At 38.8% G+C, this 23880-nt stretch overlaps 3 protein-coding genes across 5 annotated transcripts; 2 read left to right on the top strand and 1 right to left on the bottom strand.

The window, feature by feature from the left end:
- The first annotated feature begins 806 nt into the window (after window positions 1-806).
- On the top strand, window positions 807-2302 carry LOC122645083 (uncharacterized protein At4g00950-like). Its single transcript, XM_043838433.1, has 2 exons — window positions 807-1532; window positions 2198-2302. Exons 1-2 carry the CDS (start codon window positions 807-809, stop codon window positions 2288-2290), a joined length of 819 nt encoding a protein of 272 aa, XP_043694368.1. The 3' UTR covers window positions 2291-2302.
- Window positions 2303-4283: 1981 nt separating this feature from the next.
- On the bottom strand, window positions 4284-18149 carry LOC122645091. Its single transcript, XM_043838439.1, has 5 exons — window positions 18139-18149; window positions 14304-14309; window positions 11886-11969; window positions 4995-5077; window positions 4284-4572 (listed from the first exon to the last, which is right to left on the bottom strand). The coding sequence occupies exons 3-5, from the start codon at window positions 11962-11964 to the stop codon at window positions 4540-4542; spliced, it is 195 nt and encodes a 64-aa protein (XP_043694374.1). The 5' UTR covers window positions 11965-11969; window positions 14304-14309; window positions 18139-18149; the 3' UTR covers window positions 4284-4539.
- LOC122645062 (protein ABIL3-like) lies at window positions 17323-22263 on the top strand. Of its 3 annotated transcripts, XM_043838423.1 has the most exons (11): window positions 17323-17462; window positions 17907-18044; window positions 18550-18632; window positions 18746-18896; window positions 20456-20555; window positions 20711-20803; window positions 20906-20948; window positions 21049-21113; window positions 21325-21452; window positions 21682-21881; window positions 22196-22263. In XM_043838423.1, the coding sequence occupies exons 2-10, from the start codon at window positions 17949-17951 to the stop codon at window positions 21850-21852; spliced, it is 930 nt and encodes a 309-aa protein (XP_043694358.1). In that variant the 5' UTR covers window positions 17323-17462; window positions 17907-17948; the 3' UTR covers window positions 21853-21881; window positions 22196-22263. The 3 variants fall into 3 exon arrangements, with proteins under 3 accessions (XP_043694358.1, XP_043694347.1, XP_043694351.1); XM_043838412.1 differs by lacking the exon at window positions 22196-22263 and having other exon boundaries at window positions 21682-22067; XM_043838416.1 differs by lacking the exons at window positions 17323-17462; window positions 22196-22263 and adding an exon at window positions 17626-17718 and having other exon boundaries at window positions 17837-18044; window positions 21682-22067.
- Window positions 22264-23880: the final 1617 nt, after the last annotated feature.

The raw sequence follows: 23880 nt of genomic DNA, 5'->3' as shown, positions 1-23880 counted from the left end.
GACCCCTAACCCACGATAATAAAATGACGAAAAACAAAAAAACTTACAAATGAAAGTAATTATAGGGAACATATATAGGACTTGGTTCAAGAATTAGAATCGATATGGTCAAATCGACCAATTTGGATTGGAATTGGCCGATTCCAATCGTTTTGGAACAGCAGATTCCAGGGTTTTTGAGACTAATTCTGAGTTTAAAATCCTTAACATAGGAGAAGGGCTCAAGCAACATAGAACGAGTGGGATATCGCCTCACCTACAATTAGGCGATACCACATGTCCTTTTACTTTCATAAATGTCTCTCTAAGCACTCTTTAATGATAGTGAAGTGAGTATTTATATAAGTAAAAATGACACCATCATCACCTAACTATAACCATTTGCATCTAACAATCCATAGTATCAGAATCGACTACATCAGATACCTATACTAGACCAAAAAGGTATCGAATTTTTTTTTTTTTGATGAAAGAAAATAAATGATTTTTAATTTGAAATCAGTCCAATATGGACCAATACATTTCGGTATCAATATTGATCCAAATCAACCGATTGGACCGATCCGATTCCGATTCTTGAAACAATCTCCAATCTCCATCTATCAATTTATTAAAGAAAACCCAAGCTTCTCCACGTTGAAGGGGAAGGAGCGTTTCCTATCACGCTCTCCATCAACTCTTTCTCAATGACACTCTCGTTCGTCATCTTTTCTCTTTTTAATTTAATTAGACCCCACAATCACAATCAAACCTCACTCCTCACCTGTTAGAACTTAGAAGCGAAGCAGAACAGAGCAGAGCAGAGCATGGGATCCGAATCTGAAGCACAAGCAGAGACGATGGAGGAAGCAAGGTTGAAGACAATAAGGTCCACAACACCACCAAAGCTCTCCCTCTTCTCAAGGATTCCACACCAATCGTATGACCCTTCTGCACCTACGGGCATGTTGACCCCACCACTCCGACCCCCTGCTTCCGTTCCTTTCCTCTGGGAAGAAGCACCGGGTAAGCCCCTTCCCACCTCTACTGCCACCTCCTTCGCTGTGGCCAGATGTTTGGAGCTTCCACCACGGCTACAGTTGACGGAATCGTCCATTTTCAACAACAAAATATTTAGCTCCAGCAACCGCACGCTGTCCCCAACCACTGTTCTTGATGGCCCCTACGTTGCTCATGGCCGCTCCTCATCCTTCACTTCTTCCTCCTTTCGCAGAGGAGGAAGCCCTGATGATAGTGAAGGTGATGGGATGCTTCATGGCCAGAGAAGAGACATCAGCAGCAGCAGCAGAGGGTACTTTGGTTCTTGGGGTAGGAAGACCTCCTATTCCTCCTCCAAGCGGAATCAGGTTGTTGGCGATTGTGGTTTCGTCATCTCCCGTTCCTCTTCTTCTTCTTCTTCTGCTGTGGTTCTTGGAGTAGGAATTGGGGAGATTGGTGGTGGAGGAACTACAAATACAAAGGTGAAGATTACCAGGTTCAAGAGGAATGGAAGTTTCTTGAGCCTCCCTTACAGCAAATCGTCTCAATTCTGGGTAAGCAAGCACTCACTCCTTATCATTATTACCAATGTCATCTTCTTGTTTCCAATTTCTTCCATTTAAATTTAATCCAAGGTTTCTCTTTCTTATTCTTTGGATTTTTCAATCATTCAGACTCTTTCCCTTCCCTTAATTTTTTTGAGATTACTTGTTGGGTCCTATAATTCTTTTTTTTTTTTTTCACTCTCTTGAAAATTTCAGACGATTTCTCCGGATTCTTTTTTCTTTTGGTCAATAATTTCACTAGGCAAATGTGGGTAGAAACAATTTTCTGTTTGTGGGTAAGCAAAAAGGATAGAATCCGAGGACACTAATAAGACAGCTTTTCAGTGGATGAAATTGCTAAAAGTCTTCACTCACAACCCCTGCTTTGACTTTTTCAGAGTTGGTCCCCTGGGCAATCCACTCTTTTAGTCTTTACTTTCCAAAGAAAAAAGATACAAAAGGACAAAAGCAAAGCAAGACAAAATATCTACCCATGTAGCAATTTCTCCCCTCTTCTGTGTTCTTCAGAGTTGAGAGCTTCAGATTTCTGTATATTATACTGTTCTAATGTAATGTTTTTCATCAGGACTGCATGAAGGTAAGCGAAGAAGAACATTGTTTGTGACTTTGTGAAGGAAGACCTTTACATCTCTGTATTAAATTTAATTTTGCAGGCAAGCATTTGTCAAGGGTTGAAGCAGGTGGTCCCATGGCGGAATAGGAAGACAAAGCAAAATGGGACACATAGTTTGATCGACAGAGACTAGTCATTCGATCTGCCGCACTTTCACTACCAAGCACAAGCTGTGGCAGAGGAAGCACTTACAGGCTAGGCGTCTTCTTTCTTTAACCTTGCCGCTTCGTTGAATCTCTGATCTTTCTTCTGTAAATATGAATTACCATCCATGGCTATAGACAAAGCACAGCCAGAAGGTTTTGGCCGTAAAATAAAGAAATAAAGTGCGAAATCATCAGTAACTATGAGGAACTTTGACTCTGCATTTGGTGTAATTGTCATTGTCGTTATAGTTAATACAGACCACAATTATCAAACAATTCATGGTCATCTACCCAAGATCATTGTTCCATCATGTGGGATTGGATTTGTGATTTATAGCTAAAAGAGTTTTTGTGATTTGGGATTTATAGCTAAAAGAGTTGATGGGCAACTTTCAATCTTTTTTCTCTTCCAGGGATTGTCTTGTCCACACGCACACACCGAAACTAACCACAGAAAGGGGAAAGAGAAGAAAACTAAGCAAAACTCTTCACTTTGTATGAGAAAAAAGGAAACTAATGGGTAGCCGTAAAGTGCAAATTATTCACTTTTAATGCTGGGATTTAAGAGAGAAAGAGTTGCTCTACTCGAACGTCATATATGTCCATGTGAATGGGTTAATGAGTTTCTGTTGATGGAGGGTCGTCAAGCAAGAGCGGCAGCCAAGGCCCAAGGATCTTCGCTAGCTTTGGAGCAAGCCTGCCTCTAAGGATGTAAACAGATTGAATTCGATTGGATAGTGACATTATTATATTCATATTCGATTATATTCGGATGGATTCGGATAATATTCTATTAGTTTTCGAACGGATTTGGATAACATCATTTTATTGATGAGGGTTAGAGTTGAAAATTGAGAGTTCAGCAATTACCCTTTCTTCTACTCTTTGTAGTCTTTGATTTTTCTACGATTTTTACTTTTTGTTTTAATAGATATGTGATTCCATGTATCACAATCCATTAAATATATATATAAACTAATAGAAAATCTAAAAAAAAATCCCATGATCTTAACTTATAAATTATAAAAATAAAAAAACAAAATCCAATAAGGTAACTTAAACAGATAGACGGACACAGATATATTTCAGACATTTTATAGTTAGATTGTTAAACGAATAGGATAATAGTCGATCGGATAGGAGGATTATCATATTCGTATCCGATTAGTTTTTGGATGGATTCAGATGCTCCTAAACAAATATGAACGTGGATCGAATACGGATTTTCGAATATCCATTGACATCGCTGCCTCAGCTTCTTTTTTTTTGTCAATCAATTCCATCTTTGTTTGTTGGGTTGCCGATGAGGCTTGCCGTCCCTCGTTACCTGTGAGTAGGATTGTCAAACGATTGGTTTGGTTTCAATTGGATTGAATTGGTTTTTGTTTGATATCAAGTCAAACCGAAACCAAATTATTAAGACAAATATCATTTTATCTTTATCGGTTTGATTTACCGAATTTTTATCAATCTATTATCGAGTTGTTCTTGGTTTGGTTTCGATTTTTCATATATGCATTAAAAATAACGGGAAAAGTGGAAAACATGTTTTCTTTCATAATATTTTTCCAATTTTGTATCGATTGTAATCGGGTTTTTTGGTTTACGGTTTTGGTTGCACAGTTCAGGCTTCTATTGGTTTCATGAAAATCCAAATCAAAACCAAACTAGCTCGTTCGGTTCGGTCTGGTTTTCCAAGTTGGTTTTGGTCGGTCCAATTGGTTTGTGCTGGAAAATGACACCCCCTACCTAGGAGTACCTCCATTCAATAGTTCAAGCTTTTGGGATGTATATTTACATAGTATCAAAATGGGTTTTCTATAGTCCCAGACTCCCAGGTATCTCAAAACTATGCACATGCATGGAGTTTCATCTTGTTGGCAATTGGTATGGACATTTGACAAGATAAATAGGGACACACTAATTAAGGCACAAACAAATTAACAGTGTATAATGTAACTCATACTGTAGCGGCAAGCAGAGGCCTTACAACAGTTCATTCCCAAAAATTAACAGAGTGCCCATTAAATTAACCAGTGAATAAAGATTACGAGAACAAGGAACTAGAAAATACAGTTTCAGTTCTGCAGCCATTCACATGCTTACAAGTCCAATGAAATGGAATATGCTTCAATCGATCAAAATTTGTTCCAGAATGCAGAGTTTGCTGAAGGACTTATTCAACAGATAATAAATGAAAAAGATGAATTGCAAACTCCATCCGTATTGGAAACTATTACTGTTTCTTACCAGTCATTCCTGCAACCACCTGCGAAGTTTGTTTTGAATAAGCAACAAAGAATCAGATACAAGGTCAAGGCTACATTACCATGTGAAACAACATTTCCAAAATCTCAGTGATTAAGGAAAGAAAATCGTTCTGAGATAATGGAGCACCACAACACCATGAATTCATGTTTATGAGGATCTAGGCTCTTAAACGTAAAGGTAGGTTATGGCAGTAGAAAATTTCGTCAAACCGCCAAAAACAGGTTGTAAGAAGTTCCTGCAGAACGCAAGATGTTTGAAAATAGCACATTCAAAGTTGCAAAATGATTGGGCTCTTAGACAACAGAAAAGCATTTCAAATATAATGAAAGTTCCAACAGCAACAGAGCACAAGTAAAACACAATTTTACCATGCAAAATGGACACTTCGGTAAGTTTGATCATCCAAAACTAGATACTCACCTCACTTAAAGCAGGTTGAGGAACTTGCTTGGATGTCTCAAAAGAGTCCAAGATAGGCCTGACCACAGCTGGAAGGAAAAGGCCTGGAAATTTGCAATGAATAAGCAAGCGGGTTAGATGGATAATCCTTCCCAAAAAATGCATTACAATAAGAAAATTCCCAACAGTAATTCTCACCACACAATCAACCGGACATGCATAAGCACACAACAGTTTCACAACACAAGCTAACAACCTCTAGGTATAAGAAAAGAAATGGTCCTCACTATTGTCATCACCTCCCCAAGTTCCCAACACAAACTTTGCCCATACCCCAACTCCAAGAAGAATAAAGATAATTTTCCATTTGTTATCCCAGGGGAGAGCTTAATTACTCTACATATATTGGTGGTCATGGATAGGTGTCTCATCACGCAGGATCGTAAGATAGAGAAGCCTATCTACTCTTAGGTAAGGTGGTGGAACTTGACCGGAGACTCCTTGAAGTCATTTACTGACAAAGTGGTCAAACAAGGAAAGTGAGATTTGGAGGGGAGATACTAATTTGATGTGGAACAAGATGTCTACGTGTATTAAGAAGGCAACTAAAGAGGTCCTAAGGGAATCGAAAGGAAAATGTTATTCTCCTAGGGAGACTTGGTGGTGGGATGATGAGGTCCACGCAGCCATCAAGACTAAGAAAATTAGTGTCAAGGCATGACAAAGGACTAAGGATGTAGAAGATCTAAAAAGGTATAAATCTGCTAGAAATGAAGCTAAGAAGATTATTAGGAATGCAAGGACGAAGAAATATGAAGATCTCTATAAAAACCTGAACACCAAGGAAAGGGAAAAACTATCCATAAGATAGCTAGAATGAAGGAAAGGGTGAGTAGAGATTTCGACCATGTTAGATTTATCAAAAGTGATGATGGTAGAGTCCTACCAAGGGATGAGGACATCGAGGAGAGATGGAATCGTTATTTCTACAGCCTACTTAATGAAACCAATCCAAGTTATAGTGGATCGGAAGAAGGCACTACACATCAAGTCACCTATCGGAGGTATATAAGTAAAATTAGGGTTTCTGAAGTAAAAGAAGCACTGCGAAAGATAAAAATAGCCAAGGCTCCAGGCCTAGATGGAGTCTCAATAGAAGTGTGGAAGAACTTAGGAAATTGTCTTATCTTAGTTAACTAGGTTGTTTAATAAGAATATGTGCATTGAGAAAAAGCCAAATGAATGGAGGAGAAGCATTGTGGTCCTTTTTTACAAAAAATAAAGGTGAAATCCAAAGTTGCAACAGCTATAGAGGCATAAAACTAATAAGTCATACTATGAAATTATGGGAGATGGTTATTGAAACACACTTGAGAAAAGAGAGCACTATTTCAGAGTACCAATTTGGTTTTATACAAAGAAGATCCACAACAGAAGCTATCTACCTACTAGGAGACTCATGGAAAGATATAGAGAGAACAAAAAGGATCTCCATAGTCTTTTATTAACCTAGAGAAAGCTTCTGACAAAGTTCTTAGAGATTTAATCCCGCATGTGCTACGGAGGAGAAATGTTTCAAGTAATTATGTGGACATAATTAAAGATAGGTATAATGGTGTGGTGTCTAGTATAAGAACCGTGGGGGGTCAAGGTAGTGAATTCCCAATAACAGTTAGGTTACATCAAGGATCAACTTTAAGCCCTTATCTGTCTGCGCTTATCATAGGTGAGTTAACCAGAGAAATCCAAGGAGAGGTCCCTTGGTGCATGCTTTTTGCTTTGGTGGATGAGGCAAAAGCTAGAATTAATGCCAAACTAGAATTATGGAGATCAACTTTGGAATCAAGAGGTTTTGAAGATAAGTAGAATCAAGACGGAGTATATGGTAATGTAACCTTAGCAACTCCGGGATGGATAATGAGGGCCGAAAGTTATGAGAGGGATATTCCGCAAAGTGACCATTTTAGGTATCTAGGATCAATCATCAGTAAGAAAGGTGATATAGAAGATGATGGCTCACATCGGATTAAAGTAGGATGGATGAAGTGGAGAGGTGCTGATGCAAAATTATCACCAAACTGGGCTTCTTTTATTAGGAATAAGTCTAGGATTGCGATATATATATATATATATGTTGGAGCTTTGATCCCAAGGGTTTTCTATGTAATAGGCCACTTTAATGAGCCTAAACTAGGGGTATATAGGTTGCATACGGGATTAGCCCAATACTTAGTTTTATGTTTTTTAATTGAACCGGTTTAAATTAGTTGCATCCAATTGGTTCAATTTAAATGATCATGTGACTTGGTAAAGTGGTCATGTGATGTAAGTTGGGCTGGATTAGGACTCTATAAGTCCAGTCATGTTTTGAGTCTATTTCCTTTAGTATTCTAATTTCCTAGTCAGTTTAAGTTACCTAATAGATTAGGGATAGGGGTACGCCTTTCCTTTTTAGTGTCTAAGTCTATTTTTGAGTCTTCTATATAAGTTTGTAAGGGAAGTCAGCATTGGATTCGAATTTGATTAATAAAAAACTCAACTTTATGCTTGCTGCCTTTGTTGCTGCCATTGCTCCCTTGTGTGAGTGTTGCCTTGTAGATCTCAAGGTGAAGGGTGAGTGGACTCTCATGACTCCTTGCGTTTGTCCAGTATCGGGAGGTTCTTCTTTTTCTTCTTCAATCGAGCTTCTTCAAGCTGCTGCTGTTGCCTTTGAAGGAGATCAAACCAGTAAGTAATTTTAGTTTCCTGTATATATCCTTCCCCTCTTCATCCTCTAACCTAATCCATCCTTTCCCATCGACCCAATCAAATCACTACAGCCAGCCTTCCATCCCCTACATTAAACCTGCAACTATTCCTTCGAATTTTAGCTTGATCCCCAAGCATTCACCTTCCAACCATCAGATCTGTGCCAAACTTCCAGTAAACATCCCTCCCTCTCCCTCCTACACTCAATCCCAATTTGAGTACCATCTGACCATCTAAACCCCAGTTTTCAGCCTAGATCCTTAAACCTAAAACCCGAAACCCTAACCCTAATTCTGTAGATTTTCAAACTTAACCAAATCCAATTATTTTTATCCCATAATAACCCCCTAGACCTGCATATTATACCTATATAAGACCCATTCCCAAATTTCCATCCTAAACCCTAGAATTAACCTAAAACCTAGTGTCGTCCATTTGAACCAGAAACCCCTTTTGCTAGTGATCCTGTTATCTGGCTCCTAGTAGGTCTCCTACCTATCTACGACTACATTAGGTGCATCCAGAGAGCTATGTGATCGATGGATCCCTTTAAAGCTTAAAGGAAAATTTTACAAGATAGTCATAAAACCGATTATGATGTATGGTGCAGAGCGTTGGGAAGTTAAGAAGCGTCATATAGATAAGCTACGTGTAGCAGAGATGAGGATGTTGAGATAGATGAGTGGCAAAACCAGGAAGGATCCTCGAATTTTGTAGTGATGAGGGGGAAACAACATGCGGGTTGCAGACTTGACCATTCCCAAACAGAATTTTGGTTGCTTCTAGACTTTATGAATGTAATCTTCAAGGCGTGGAGCTTTCTCTTCAAAGAACCATGGTGGCAAAACAAACTCTATGTGCTCGACCTCTGAATCAATATCAATTGTGTATGTCATGTTAATAGAGAACAACATCTTGAATGCCAACAATTTCCTGTGGAGTGCTCTCAACCACCTCTACATCTTCTGTTGTTTCAGCTTTGTTTACTTTGTTCTCTTCGACATTGACCTTTTCAGTAGATTCTTAATGTAGCTCTAGATAGGAGAGGGATCCTACTAGAGGCCAAGCAATAGGATCAAAAGGGGTTTCTGGTTCGAATGGGGCAGAATTAGGGTTTTTAGGTCAATTTCTAGGGTTAGGTTTGGGGGAATGGGGTAATTCTTATATGGTTTTAATAGGCAGGCCTAGGGGAAGCTATTAATGTAGGAATGATTAGGTTTAGATAAAGATTAAAAATTTCAGAAATTAGGGTTAGGGTTTTGGGTTTTGGGTTTTGGGAAATAGGAAAACAGTCAAAACTAGGGTTTAAAAGGGGATTTTGGGGCAGAGCTTTGGATCGAATGTAGGGGACAGTGGGAGGGAGGTTCGGACCCAATTTGGTTGGATTTGAGTGGTTGGAAGTAATGGTTCTGGAATTTAGGGTTTTTTTGGGTTTACAGAGACAATGTAAATTAGGGCTGGAGTGGGAGAATGGAGCTGCAAGTTGGATCGAGTGGAGGGGATGTAGTATGGAGGCTGTAGTTTGACTTTGAAATAATTTTGATGGTCAAATATGGCTGAGCAGCAAAATCTAGGGTATAATGGAATTCAAACAAAAATAAAGGAGATCAAGTTTTGGTCTTTTCTTCTTCATGTTTTAAACAGTGTTTTGGTCTTTTCTTCTTCATGTTTTGATCTACATCAAGTTTTGGTTTCAACAACAAGAATTAAAAAAAATTTAATGGGAGGGGCAAATGACCAAACTTGGCGATTTTCAGTTGACTTGGGTGAAAACACAGTCATATGAGACTCGGACCAAGTTTGGTCATTTTTAACACTGGGCGAGTCTTCAAGACTCTTGACCAGGTTTTTTATTTTTTTGACTTGACTCGGGGCCAAGTCAAAACCTGGTTTTTTCAACTATGATTCAAATACCACATGTGTAAACAAATTTCCCAATGGCTCTGTTTGTTTTGGCGTAAAATAGTCAGTATAACAAGTTTTATAGAATTAAAATTTGCGTTGTTTGTTTCGAAAGTTGAAAATTTTTCACGAGGGAAAATTTTACCAGACAACCAACATTTTCGGAATAAAGTAAGGAAAATTACCCTAGATTTGTGGGTAAAATGTTCCCTGTAAATGGCCCAAAAACCCAAAACCCAAAACATGATCTCCAAAGCCTCTGCAAGCCTCTCTGTGAAGCTTTGAGCTCCTCTCTCATTCCCCATTGTTCTTTAGGATTCTTGTTCTCTCCACTGTAACCCCCAAACCAATCGGGGATTGAAGCCTCTACAAGCTCCTCTCTCATTCCCCATCGTTCTTTAGGCTTCTCGTTCTCGCCACTGCGACCCCCAAACCAATCGGGGATTGAAGCCTCTACAAGCTCCTCTACGAAGCCTCTGCAAGCTCCTCTCTCATTCCTCATCATTCTTTAGGTTTCATTTTCTCGTAGCTACAACTGCCAAACGGGTCAGTGAGCAGAGAGTAATCTCTCTCCATCAATCGGTCTCTCAATGATTCTTAACATTCGATGGTACTTTGAGAAATCTACAAGGCTGAAGATAGGTTTGATTTGTTTCAGGCTTTCGGTTGATGTGTCCTGTTCCTTTCAGTTGGTTCTTGTTATTCAGGGTCGTCGCCTCCGCTTTCTTGTCGAAGAGATATTGATCCAACTAATAAGTATCTTCTCTATTTCATGTTTCTTTTCCAGTTTTTATTTGGTCAAAAGAGATTGTTTGATTGCCGGGTTTATTTCATAGAACTCCATTCTTTTGTTGGACTTGTTCCTATCTATTCATGTCTTGTTCACGCGCCACAACCACAAGTCCCCCTTCAATGACAAAATCCTTGGAAAATATGGAACAATGATCTGATCATCAACGAAACAATGAAAATAGGAAAAGGTTTCAGAGCATCGACTCCATTTAGGTCCCTTGATTCCAGTACTTTCTACATGGGGTTGGAACGATGGACATGCACGTAGCGATGGAGATAGGAGAATTCCTTTTACAGTGGCTTCTACACAATCCCCAACTCAAGCATCTACCAACCCGACTCTGTTCAGCATCAACACATATGCAATCTTTGTGCCCATGGTCAACTCCAAGAGGCCCTCAGCCTCTTCTATGCCATTAACAAACCCCATTCACAAGCCTGCGCCACCCTCCTCCAAGGCTGCACCCGGCACCCGCTGCCTCAACCAAGGCCGAGCTCTCCACCACCATATGCTCGCCCACAACCACGACTTTGACCTCTTCATTAATTATCATCTTATCAAACAAATACGCCAAGTGTGGCTGCTTGAAGGCCGCTCATCAAGTGTTCGACCAAATGACATAAACCTTGTTTCTTGGACTTCTCTTATCATTGGTTAAGATCAGCATGACCGACCCAAGGATTACTTTCAACTCTTCTCCTCCGTGCTTACCCACCACCTCCCACTGAGTTTGCCTTTGCGAGCATTCTTGGATCCTGTGATTGCATTCGAAGCCGGCAGCTACATGCCTTTGCCTTAAAGGCCTCATTTGACTTATGTTTTCGTTGCAAAAGAGCTTATGTAAACAAACATTGGAATTTTTTTGAACATATAAAATTTTACATCGAAACAAAAGGATCCCAAGCAGTTGATTCTCAATGCAGATGATCACATGACAGACTTGCAGGTCGTACTCTCAGCCTATTGCCAAGTGCAATGCAAAGTTAAATGGAAGCAATGCCACCGAATGACAACAATCAAGAAAGATGGGAACAGAAAATCTATAGGACATAATAGCGAAATCGATGAAATCCATATTACCAGAAATGAAAATCAGTTGCAACTACCCCGACAAGATCCATCGTACTCAAATCCAGCTTAGTCAATCGAACTCCCATTCTTTAATTTAAACCGGAATTCGGTATCTTAAAATATGAGAGAGCGATCAAATCATGAATCCCGAATCTTCAAGGACATCAACACACGAAAGGAGGATACTACTCAGATGATCTCTAATTTGATTAACAATCTCTAAACTTGAAAATATGAAAACCTGATCCAATCTTCGCACCATAACAAACCATCCCTTAAGACTATCCTGGCATTGCCCTAGTTTTTTAGCTTAATTAAATGACATAAAAACTGAAAATCAACATAAAGAAACAGAAATCAGGGCTCAAAATAAGGCTTGGGAGAAAGTACGAACTTACCGACACCGGCTATAAGGCAAGAAGCTGCGACAACAGGTTCTTGGACCACGAACATCTTCAGCTTCTCCATCACCACCATCTCTTCTTCTATAATCTTTTTCCCCCCAACTTCACTGTGAGTATCGCCGGTGGCTTTTTTGGTTTATAGAGCTTCTCTTTGCTGGGCCTTATGGGGGATCTCGCAGTTTGTAACCAGCGGCCGTGGCATCTAGTTCTAGAATGGGTCTTTGGTGTCAGTAGTTTAGAACCGGACCAAAAATAGAATTGAAATCGGCCGTTTAAAATCCAATCGAATGAATTTGAATCGATTCGGGCTGATTTTGGTGTGATTTCTACTTCAATTTCAGGGGTGATTTCTATTTCAGAAATTGTTTAAAATGATTTTTGTACATTTATTTTAGTGAAATAGAAAAAATCAAGTGGAATAGAAATTCTGAAATAGCTGAGGAGATCTTTCAGAATTTCTATTTCATTTGATTTTACTCTTGCTCTTTAGTGAGCACATGGTTAATTTGATGGGTAAAGTAGTAATTTTAGGTTGAAAATAAAACACCACCCATCTACTTCTCCTAATGGGCTCACCACCACCTCGTCCTTGCCACTGCCACCACCACTATTGCCCGTCGCCTTCACTGCCGCCATTCCCAAAGAAATATGAAGAATATATTTTAAAAAATTAAACTACCAAATGGATTTTTAAATTTTTTTTTGAAATATTTCATATTAATACAATCAAAACAATTTCAATTTTTTGATCAAGAATCTATTTGTTGACTATTTCATGAAATCAATTAGAAATTGAAATAGAAATCATACCAAATATGGCCCAAAGAAATCGGGTACAAATTTGGTAAAAAAAATTTTTAAGTAGATTTTTATTTGGTTGGTTTTAGACTAAAAATCATCAATTGAATTGAACCAAACCAAATATAATGTAAATTGTATAAACCGAACCTGAGCCGGATCTAAATCATATTCAACTATACAATCATGTGTCTCTATTGAGTTGTGTGAAATTACCAACGATGGGTTCTTTAGTTGAGTTGTGTAATAAGAGTTGAAAGATATCAAACTCACATTGTGGGACTCTATCTTCATGGGGTTGTAATTTCCTTCTTAATTTTATTTGTGTCAGTATACTATCGTCAATTATTACACACAAAAAAAAATAAAAATAAATAAAAAAGGTTGAAAGTTAAAACGGATCAAAGCACCGCATGATAATACAAAATAAAATTACAACAATCATTGCAATTACAAAGATCCAACATCACCCACTCATAAAAATTGGCTCTGCTGGGGTGACGGCGAAGGCAACGAAAATCGACTAGGCGACAACATCCTTTGTTGACAATAATCCCGGTATGAAAACCAAACATTACAATAGTTAGAGTTGGAATTATATGTCGTAAGTTTAACTTCAATCAAATGGTTCCATGAGTTGTACTCAACTCAGATACAGAATGTTGAATAATATTAAGGGCATGAGATCACTACTTGGTTGCATGGTTTCTACACCCGCACCTGGGCTAAAAGGGGGAGCGCCTCTGGGTATCCACCTAGGGGGCATGGGCATCATTTCACAATGCCCTATGAGAGGGCATAGAATATACCCCCAAGCAAAGATCTTTTTTCCTAATACTAATTACCATAATGAAATAAAAGAGATATCCTTACTATTTTGGAAGTATTGCACAATAATTGGATTAAATTAGGAGAAGCTAATTCATTATTCTAATATTTAGTGAGAAATAATTCTGCAACTAGTTTGACCAAAAAAAATATGAATTACATTTTTCCTTTACCCATGATGAAAAAGGAATCTCTTCATCCACCTTTTTCTAGATGGTTAAATCATAGATGAGACTCCTCAAACTGTGACATGGGCATCTCATCTTCACCCACGGTCATAATTGTCAATGATGCTTAAAGCAAACATAAAATCCCAACGCAAAACATTGTCTAAGTGATCCCTAAAACAATGGCAACATTCTACCAAAAAAAAAACTAAATCTAAAACAATAGTCCAAAGAAAGACCTTCGAAGATATCATCCATTTTGGTCTCACTCGTGTTTTTTGTAAGTTTTAACTAATAAACTACTGTTGGAGTCAGAGATGTGTTGGCATCATGGTTTTAGTGCACAATATCGGTCATCTTCAAAATCGATACGGTATCGATATAGGTTGGTTGTAGACAAGTTTATATCTGGGTTTTCTTAAAAATGGGTTTTCTTAACTATTTTATCCCTTGTTTGTACTGTTCCACCGATATGATATTGATCAGGTATTGATATCAGACACCTTTAAAACCGTACAACATCAACCTATCGGACGATCCAATACCGATACCGATACCTCAAACCATGGTTGGCATTGGATTGGAGTCTTATAATGCTCCTAGCTGCATGAAGGAACACTCTTAACATTACCTAAGCCTAAAAAGCTCAGAATTGCACATAAAATACTCTCTCTCTCAGTCTGTCTCAGTTTACAATATTTTAAAGAGTATTTAGCATCTCAGCAATGATTAATAAGTAAACTTAATTCCAAAGCAAAACTTTTAAACTTATACAAGGTGGTATCCCTGCTAGCAGCAGGTCCCAGGTTGTAATCTAATCGTCCCCCCTGCTTCATTAATAAAGAGTCAAGTTAAAGACAAAGATTCATTAAGAGGTGGAAAATAATAAATAAATTAAAAAAACCAGCTTTTGCTCTTCTTTTTCCCCGGCGAGAATCCCGCTATTATCATTCCATCCCATCCCCACTCCCCCACCGTGGTCCTCTGATGTCTTCTGCCTCTGATCCTCCTACCCTTGCGTACGAATGGACGCAACGTATCCATAAGTCACGAATTTGGCTCTCTTTCCTGCGACCACCTCGTCCGGTGTGCAGAGGTGAGTGCACAGTCGAAGGCTGGCTGCTTGCAGCGTGCCGGGATGAGTGTCTGGCGTTACCCCGATGCGCATCTTGACACATGTAGAACAGTCCCGCCATTGGATGCCTCACTGGGCACTCATTGGGTGGGGAGTCCAATTCAAAAATCGCAGCATTGAAAACTCGGAATTGAGTTGAAAATGCGATGATTGATATTGTTTTTCAAAATTTCGGTCCAATTTTTTTTTTGAGTATTCAGATCATTGGGTTCTCAATTCTTTGGGGACAATTCTAGGGTTTTTAAAACCAATTCGATTTGAATGAAGATCAGCATTGACCAATCCAAATTCCGAATCTGATTTTCAATAACCCTAATCTTCGTGGATCATGGTATATTGATCGTATCAACCAATACATATCGATATCATCAGTACGTGATAATTAGCATGATTTGTTTTTTTTGGTAAACATATTATTAGCATGATTCAAGTAAGTAGAATAGGCCATGGGATCAACATGAACACTAAAATCTAGTCCTAGTACACATCGATCAATCAGTTCGAAGAGACCAAAAATGATGAATGGAAATTGGAATAAATTGATTTTGACAATTCTCATCCCCCCTTCCATGCTACTAGGACGAATCTTATTCATCTTCTATCTTCAATTTTAAGGAAAAAGGCCCCTACCAAACTGTGTATCGTCTGCGCGCCTAAATACAGGATTGCATGAAATGGCTACCCCATCCCCTCTCTCGAATTGAAAATATCTCACCTCATTGACTTGATGCCCTTGTGTGCATTCTCATTGACCCCACAAAACAGCCTGACATCGATCTTCTCCCTTAAATTATATTACTTGACGGCTAGGAAGTGAGGGCTTTAAGTTTCTTAACAAGGTTCTTATAATAATTAAGTACCCTTTGAACAATGATGTGTTTCCTTTTTAACCGTTTTGCCTTGTTGGTTTCTCCAAGTTGTTTCTTGGGAGTGGTTCCAGATGATGGTAATTCTTGGGCATTATGGTTTCAAAATTGAAATTGAATTGCTCGATTCAAATCGGAATCGGCAGTTGTGATTGATCTCAATCACGAATGTTTTTGAAGGGGATGATTCTAGGATATTTGGGATTAATATCCAATAATAACAATTCCCTCATTACTCTTCCATGTGTGTCATGTTTGTCACCTGGTCTGGTGTACCGTCAGGATATGCACCGCCATCCCATTGGTACTACAGAGGATCCTGATCCACATAGCGATCTCTCGAGACCTTTCATTTCAGAAGATGTCTGCACTCTCCCCTATCAAACTCATTAGTGTCCTTAACTATACACCTTCATGAGCAACAACCATGATTGAAACAATGCCTCAACGCCTTCATGGCCAGCACTACGATCGATCGAACGAAATGCTAGTGGTAGATGGCATTAATTATTGTGAGGGTTCATAAGTTTTCACAGATGGGTTTCATTTACAGTGGTACGTAGTATTATCGATCATCATGAGTCTTCCCCTTTATGTACTTACTGTGAGAGGGTGAATTCATCTCCTTATCTTCTTCAAAAGAGGAAGAAAATCAGGAAGAAGAACAGAGAGAAAGAGAGAAAGAGAGAGAGAGAGGTAGTTGATTGTGGATCAATATTAATTGTTTGTGAAGAAGTATGCTTTTGGATGAAGATGTGTCCCTTTCTCTATAATGTCTGAGTTTGAAAGTTTGAAATTTGGCTTGGAGTTTTGTGGGCATACCATGAGACCATGGCCCAGCGCTAAATAAAAAATATTGAATTGGTTGTTGGGACTTTAGGATGAACAGTCAGAATGCTTAAAATGTTGAAATGAATCCTACCTACCAACCTCAACTCATTCACAGACCTGAGTGCTAGACTGCAATGACACACAAACACTTCTTGAATTGATGATGAGACCATTCCAATCCTATAATTACTTCTCAGAAGCTTTCCTTCATAGTGGAAAAAACCTCTCCCTCACCATTCCCTCTTTATTCTTACAGGGTTTGGGAAATGGGAGTGTAATAACAAAATCTAAGTCTTAATATGAGAGAGATGAGTGAAGGGAACAAAGTTTGGTGGATCTAGATGTATTCATGTATTGGGAGGGACCCAGGGACCCAGGGCAATGATAATGATGAGGTTGGAGAGAAGGTGTGGGGTGGGGTCTGCACCTTTGGTCCTTTAGTTCTGCTGCAACTCAAAGCGGCTTCTGTAGTTCAGAGTCCAGATTAAAGAGAGGGCTACTAGTAGTGCTCCTGCTCCACCTGACTGAACTGACCCTGGCTACCGACGTCTCTCTTGTTCATGTGGATTTTGGAAGGTAAAGCCTTAAAGCCGTAAAGGGGCTCATCCCTTCTTCTCCTTCTTCTCTCTCCTTCACTACTTTCAAATGACCAGAAACACTTTTTTAAGTTGGGTTTAAGGACTTATCCTTTATTATTACCTCTCACACACCCCTAACCAATTACCAGAGAAGAAGTAGAAGAAGAAGATAAAAATCACACCTTTTCTCTCTTTATCGTCTTTTCTTTGTCCTTACACACTTCGGTCAAAAAAATTTATCGGTCAAATCTTCTCCACCCAATGGATGCTTTGTTCCCTACTCTGCTGAGTGTTTCTTCTTTTAAGAAAAGAGATGATTTGAATGGGGAGTAGGTTTTGGGTCTCAGCCGTTGGAGGCGGAAAATCCGGTTAGTCTTCCTTCCCTGTTCCTTCTCTTTCTAACTCGCCTCTTCTTCAGCTTGATTTCTTCATCTTCTCTTTATTCGTTCTTGGTTTTGGGGAAGATGGAGAGATAGCATAGCAGATTAGTGGGTTCCTTAGAATGGTTTCAGAATGAAGCGCTTCTTCTCGTCCTTCTGTTGGTTTCTTTTGGTTTGCTTCGAATGTGGAATAGGATATTTGGATTCTAGTTGCTAGGGAGGAACGGAGATGTGCTTCCAATTACTAATTTTCTTCCTATCCTAATTAATTACTTCCCGTATTTTGAGTATGCACTGAGTCGGACCTTTGAGCATTGGAACAGCTCAGTATGAAATAATTTTGGCTTTTCGTTTAGCCCTTTATGATTTAGTTACTGGGTAGCAAAGGAGAATTGGTTTTGAACGGCAAACGGGTTCTGGTTCTTGTTGCAGGCTGCACAGGTCATTTCCCCTCCTCCCCCCTCGCGGAAGAAAATGCCGTCATCTTCTTCAATCTCTGTTCCTCAAGAAGTTTCCACTTACGATGAGCTGTCTATGGAACAAAGCTTGGTATTCTCGGACAATCTCAAGGTACTCTCCAATCTCTTCGCGTTTTCTCTTGTGGGTGTTTTGGTTTCCGAATGGAATTGGTTCTCTGTGGTTTAATGGAAACATAATGAGATTAATCTTTCTCTCTGGAATGAGCATGAGAAGATAGTAATCCTAGATTAGTAACATATAGTATTACAGTTTAGCATTAGTAATGGAGTTTTGGTGCGTCATTAATGTCTTCAGTTCAGTCGTACATGGTCTTTGTTTAATTTTGCTTCTCCAGGGACATGATTGGGTTGGTTGGTTGAAGATCCCGTTTGTTGGTTCCATATGCAGTGTACTTTTTTTTTTTTTTCCTTTCTCAGTGGTCAGGATGGGTTTAAAAATGTTTTTGCTTATCATTTTGATGATCCAGAAGCGTTTTCTGATATTCTGAAATTCCAGGATTTATGTGATGGTGTTCTGTATTACTGGAATTAGTTCTTAATTCATCAACTACCCCTCCTCCCAAAACACCTTTTTTTTTTTCTTATTGGATTTTCAGGATTTGAAGAATCTAAGGACACAGTTATATTCTGCAGCAGAGTACTTCGAATTGTCCTATACCAATGATGACCAGAAACAGATGTAAGTTTTCTCTGATTTACTTTTACTGGATCAAATACTTCTATGCAGTTTGAGGATGAAAGTTTTGTTTCTCTTATTTACTTTTCTGATTCCTCATTTTCTTATGCTTGAAGGGTGGTGGATACTTTGAAAGATTATGCTATAAAAGCTCTAGTTAATACAGTAGACCATTTGGGTTCTGTGACATTTAAGGTTAATGGTTTCTTGGATGAAAAAGTTGATGAAGTTTTGGGAACTGAGCTTCGGGTCTCTTGCATTGAACAGGTACTTCTAGCCTGGATATTCTTCTTTATCAGTTTATACAACTGTATCTTGGATTTTTGTTTTGGAGAAGTTATAGTGAAAGAAATCCCAACCAGTTAGATCTAAAGAATGAAATATTTGCAATAGGACTATTTCTTAGAACTCTTATCGAGCTATTAACTTTCTGTATCCACCAACTGAAGAAGGAAATCTCTTAAAACCTCTGACAAAAATCCAGCAGTGCAAAATATTTGATAAAGCTTGAATAGGTTTCAAGGTAAATGTCCATTGAGAGTCTGAGACTTGAGAGTTAAGCATGAAATCATCTGATATTGTTGAACTTTGATCTCAACTAAGAAATTGAAGAATGAAAATCTTCAGTTCTCTAATGGATAATCTTTAGTTTCGCTAGAAGTGACTGGGAGAGAAGCATTGAAATGGCCGGTTTGCTCTCCCAAAGCAGAGTTTGTTTTTTGGATAGGTAGGACCCAAGTAGAGTTGACCTCATGACCTCTTAATTGTGAGGTGTTGGTCTTTGCCAACTGAGCTACCCCCTTGTGATCCCAAAGCAGAGCTTTGCTATAGCTATAGAAATGAACACAAACCTTTCTACAAGAGAGCTAATTTATTGGAAATATTGAAGGTGCCAGCTGTCTTGGTAATGTCTTGGGATTATAGTTGCTACAACCTGGGATCAAATCCCACCTTGACCTTGTGCAATATATGCCTCCGTTCTCTCTCTCATACATTGTGAAGTATGTGCATACCTCTCTTGCCCTTGTGCTATGGTGCTAGTAGATTAGGTCAATTTTGTTGGGCTTATTAACACTTGCCTGCCACAGTTTTTAATTCGTTTAGCCTTGTCATGAGTTGATTACAGAAGGCTACCACTGTGAAGGCATTCTTATATGTCAATCATAAAATTAGGGGGAGAAAAAATACGAGTAGCAGATTAGTTGGTAGCCCAAAAGGGCTTATGTGTTGGCCCGTCACCCTCTATTCATATGGTAAATTTCAGCTCTCTCTCATATGCAAAATAAGGATGTCTTTTTTTGGGGTTTTTGTATCAGGAAATTTTAATTTGATGGTTGAAACTACAGTTGATTAAGTCAGGGACATGGAACTGAGTGAGGTGTCGCATAATTAGAGAAGTTAACCTAGCAGAGATATCCAGGAGATATTCGTACGAAACTTGTATTATTGTGTTTATGTAATGTAATATAATTTGATGGATTGCGGATGATTTACTAAATGATCATTATGGGATGATGGAAAATTCTGTCCTGCCTGTAATTTAATTCAGTGCACTCTTTTTAATTGAAATTTCAACTTGAATCTCTTTCTAGTAAGACCACGAATTGAGAGTTCAGAAAGTTTTGTAGGTTATCAAAAGAATGCTCCAGTACCTTTAACTTTCATTATTTATAGAATATTGCACATCAGGGAGCTTAAATACTCAAACAAATTGGTTACTCTTAACACACTGTTGAACAAACACAATGGCAATAGCACTGAGTACTGAAATATTCTTTTCCTCTTTCTGGGATTCTTTCTTACTCCTTTTTTCCTGGGAATCTTAGAGACTACGGACATGCCAAACATACATTGATCATGAAGGACTAACCCAACAATCACTGGTCATCACAACTCCCAAGTATCATAAGCGGTACATCCTACCAGGCAAATATTCTCTTCCCTTTGCTAAATGTTACAAAGGGGGGGGGGGGGGGGGGGGGAGAGACATGAATAAAGAAGAAAATATTCATTTCTTTTGCCATATTACTGAGACAAAGCTGGGTGAATTTTCTGGTTTCGTTTTTGTATCTTATGTTCAGTTGGTGAGACAATCAGGGGTTCTAGCTGTGCAGCATCAAAATATCAAGGATGCAACCTAGATAATGAAGATGAGAGGCATCATTTTAAGAACGGTATTTTATATTGTATCCTGGTTCTATTGGACATTTCTTTTGTGCTGTTTACAAGATCTTTGTCGAATTTGATTGTCTTATAATTTGATTGTTTTGTTAAAGCTGTTCGAGCGACAATTCGAGAAACCCCATCATTGTTGGTAAGGTAAATGCTACACGTTTAATTTATGAACTAAGTCTTTGATCACTCATCCATTCCTAATTTCACCAAGATTATTATTTAATTTACTAGATTCTCTGTACAGAAAAGGGCGTTCTCCATCACCTTCTCCACGAGCTCCTACACAACCTGGAACCTTTACCTTCACAGGTGTAGTGTCTATATATTAGACTCCTAAAGATCATTTGTTTATTTACTACACGTCTACTCCCACGGAAACTATATTTCCCAGTGTCAAACCTTGCGAATGTGTTATTTAATGTTTTTGTTTGGACGTCCCCCTTTTTTTTTTTTGGGCTAGAAAGGCCTGAAAGTCCCTTGCTAGGAATGTTTTACTGATGAATGCTAATTTGTAAATCAGAGAAGCGGACAGTCTCACCCCTCCGGTCTGCATTTCCACTCTTACGTTCTGGTTCTCTCTCAAGTAGGCCAACCACTCCTATCCGAAGCCGGGCGACTACTCCAAGCTCTAATAATGCAAGACAACGGGTAATGTTGGTCGAGAGAAGAATGCTTAGTGCTTCCTGCTCGTACAATAGCAGAGTAACAACGATAAAAAAACTGAACTGAATATGCCAATGAAACATGTTGCTTTTGTTCTAATGCATGTCCACATTTCATAGTTTTCATTTCTTTTCAGATTATGATACTGCAATATTTGGGCATTGACTTCATGTTTATATTCTGAATTGAAAAGTTTTTTCTTTTCTGTTTGTAGTACCCTTCCGAACCAAGGAAATCGGCTTCACTATGTCTCCCAGCTGAGAGGGACAGCCCAAAAGAGAATGAACAAAACCCTAGCAAAAGTAAACGTCTCCTCAAAGCCTTGCTCAGTCGGCGCAAGTCAAAGAAAGACGATATGCTGTATACTTACTTGGATGAATACTGAGATAGCAATGGAGATGGAAACACATATAGGCGCCAACACCAAGGAACTGTTCGTACATTGTTGCAACAGGGTATGTCGAGAAATCTATAAAGAGAGAATTGGGCCTCTTTCAAGATGCCTTGGTGGTGAAATGATAGACACAGGAGACAAATTATGGAAGCGAGCAATGCAATGTGACTTATACTGGCTTATCTAAAATCTCGCCGTTTTGTTTATTACCCCAATTTGTAGCAGTTATTTTTGCTTCCAGATCAAGGATGAGTGCTTTCATATACCCTGAGCCTCATCTAGGAGCATTTCACAATGATTTATACCCTGAGGATCATCATGGTAGACACACGAGACAAATTATGGAAGAGAGCAATGCAATTCCTTTTGGACCCTGAGCTAATGTATTTTACTATTGAAATTGTTTGTAACTATTGAAATTGTTTGTAGTTGTCTTCTTTAAGTATCATCAAGGATTTCTTTGAATATTGAAGATAGTGCTCCTAAATTCTGTCACAGGATTCATTTTACAAAATTGATGGTGCAAAAGGAATGGAAGGGCTGACTACTAGTAGTTGGAAATTTGGAATTAGGATGAGTGAGCTTTGGTTGAAAATGTTAAATTGTCTGTAGCACTAATAAATCCTTCTGAAAATTTTAAATTCATAGATCACAACATACTAGTTCTCTGTCCCATTTGTCAATTGAAACTCAAGTAGAGGACAGTGAGCCAACTCTTGTTCACATATTGCTTCTACACACAAACTTGGTAAGGAGATGGTGAGTTACAATTGGAAGAATAAATGGAACTTTTACTGCTTTACTTAACAACAGAGACGGAGGAGGACAATTTCCTACTTGCCAATATGTTGTGTGTGTGTGTGTGTGTGTGTGTGAGTGACAGAGTGAGAGAGAGAGAGGTGATTTCTGAGGCATCCATAAATAAAGAAAGAACAACTATATATCAACTGTTGATTCTCATGGACAGTGACTACAGGAAACATATGTCAGACTCCCTTCAACTGAGAGAACCAAATTAGACCAATTATACCCATATATTTCCACTGATAATCCAAGAATATGATGGGTTAGGATATGAATAATTACATGCGCGTGGTAATGAGTTTAAGGACTAAGTTTTCCTTCACACATGGTGAAGAAATAATCTCTTAAGTCACGGGATCTGACCCTCTGTGTTTTGGACCTTCAACAATGGGGGGTGGGGGAGTTAATGACGAGACTCACTGTTCCAGGAGTCCAATCACAGCATCAAATCACGCTGGATGAAGAGAGAAGGATGAAGAGATTCTCTCTTCACCCTGGATGACAAAAAACTCTCACCTAAATATAATGACATTTATCTGCAATATTGGCAGGCAATTAGATGCTCTGAGTAACTTTCAAGAAATTAAGGACAAAATTTTGGAAATCCCCAACGACCCAGCCAAAGTAACATTTCAGTTCCTAAATCCTACTTCATAGGCTAGTATATTTCTCCTGCTGGATGGATTGCCCTAAACTATGATATCTCGTTAAGAAGGGAAGATGGAGCAAGGTCTGGTTGCATTGCCTGTACTAGCTTGGGTGAAGTTATCTTTGCTATTTCTGCTTCTGTCTCTCCCAAATCTCTGGTCCAGACTCCAGAGTAGAAAGTACTGGCACCACACAACATGACACACGACTAGTAGCTATTACCAATACAAAACCAAGTTATCTTTGCTCTCTCTGCCCCTCTGTCTCTCTGTATGTGTGTGTTTTTTGTATCTCAATTCATTAATTTACAGGGGATGCACCCAAAAATTTTTTTTTTTTTTTTGGTTATTCTGTAAGCAGATGAGTGAAACACAGTCAACAACTGAAAGTTTTTTTTTTGAATGGATAAGTCTGTTAAGAAGCACCAAATCAAATTCAGTAGTGTGTGCTTCTGTATCGTGACACCTAAGCCCCTAATAAAAATTAAGGTCCTGATCAGTGGGATACAAGTTGATAAATCAGTGCGGCTAAGTTAATAATTTAATCACCTTCTCTAATTTCTTTCTC

The sequence above is a fragment of the Telopea speciosissima genome, chromosome 1 (assembly GCF_018873765.1).
Source record: "Telopea speciosissima isolate NSW1024214 ecotype Mountain lineage chromosome 1, Tspe_v1, whole genome shotgun sequence".
Classification (NCBI taxonomy): Eukaryota; Viridiplantae; Streptophyta; class Magnoliopsida; order Proteales; family Proteaceae; genus Telopea; species Telopea speciosissima.
Note: the sequence above shows the minus strand (reverse complement) of the source record. Positions and strands in the feature narration are given on the sequence as shown.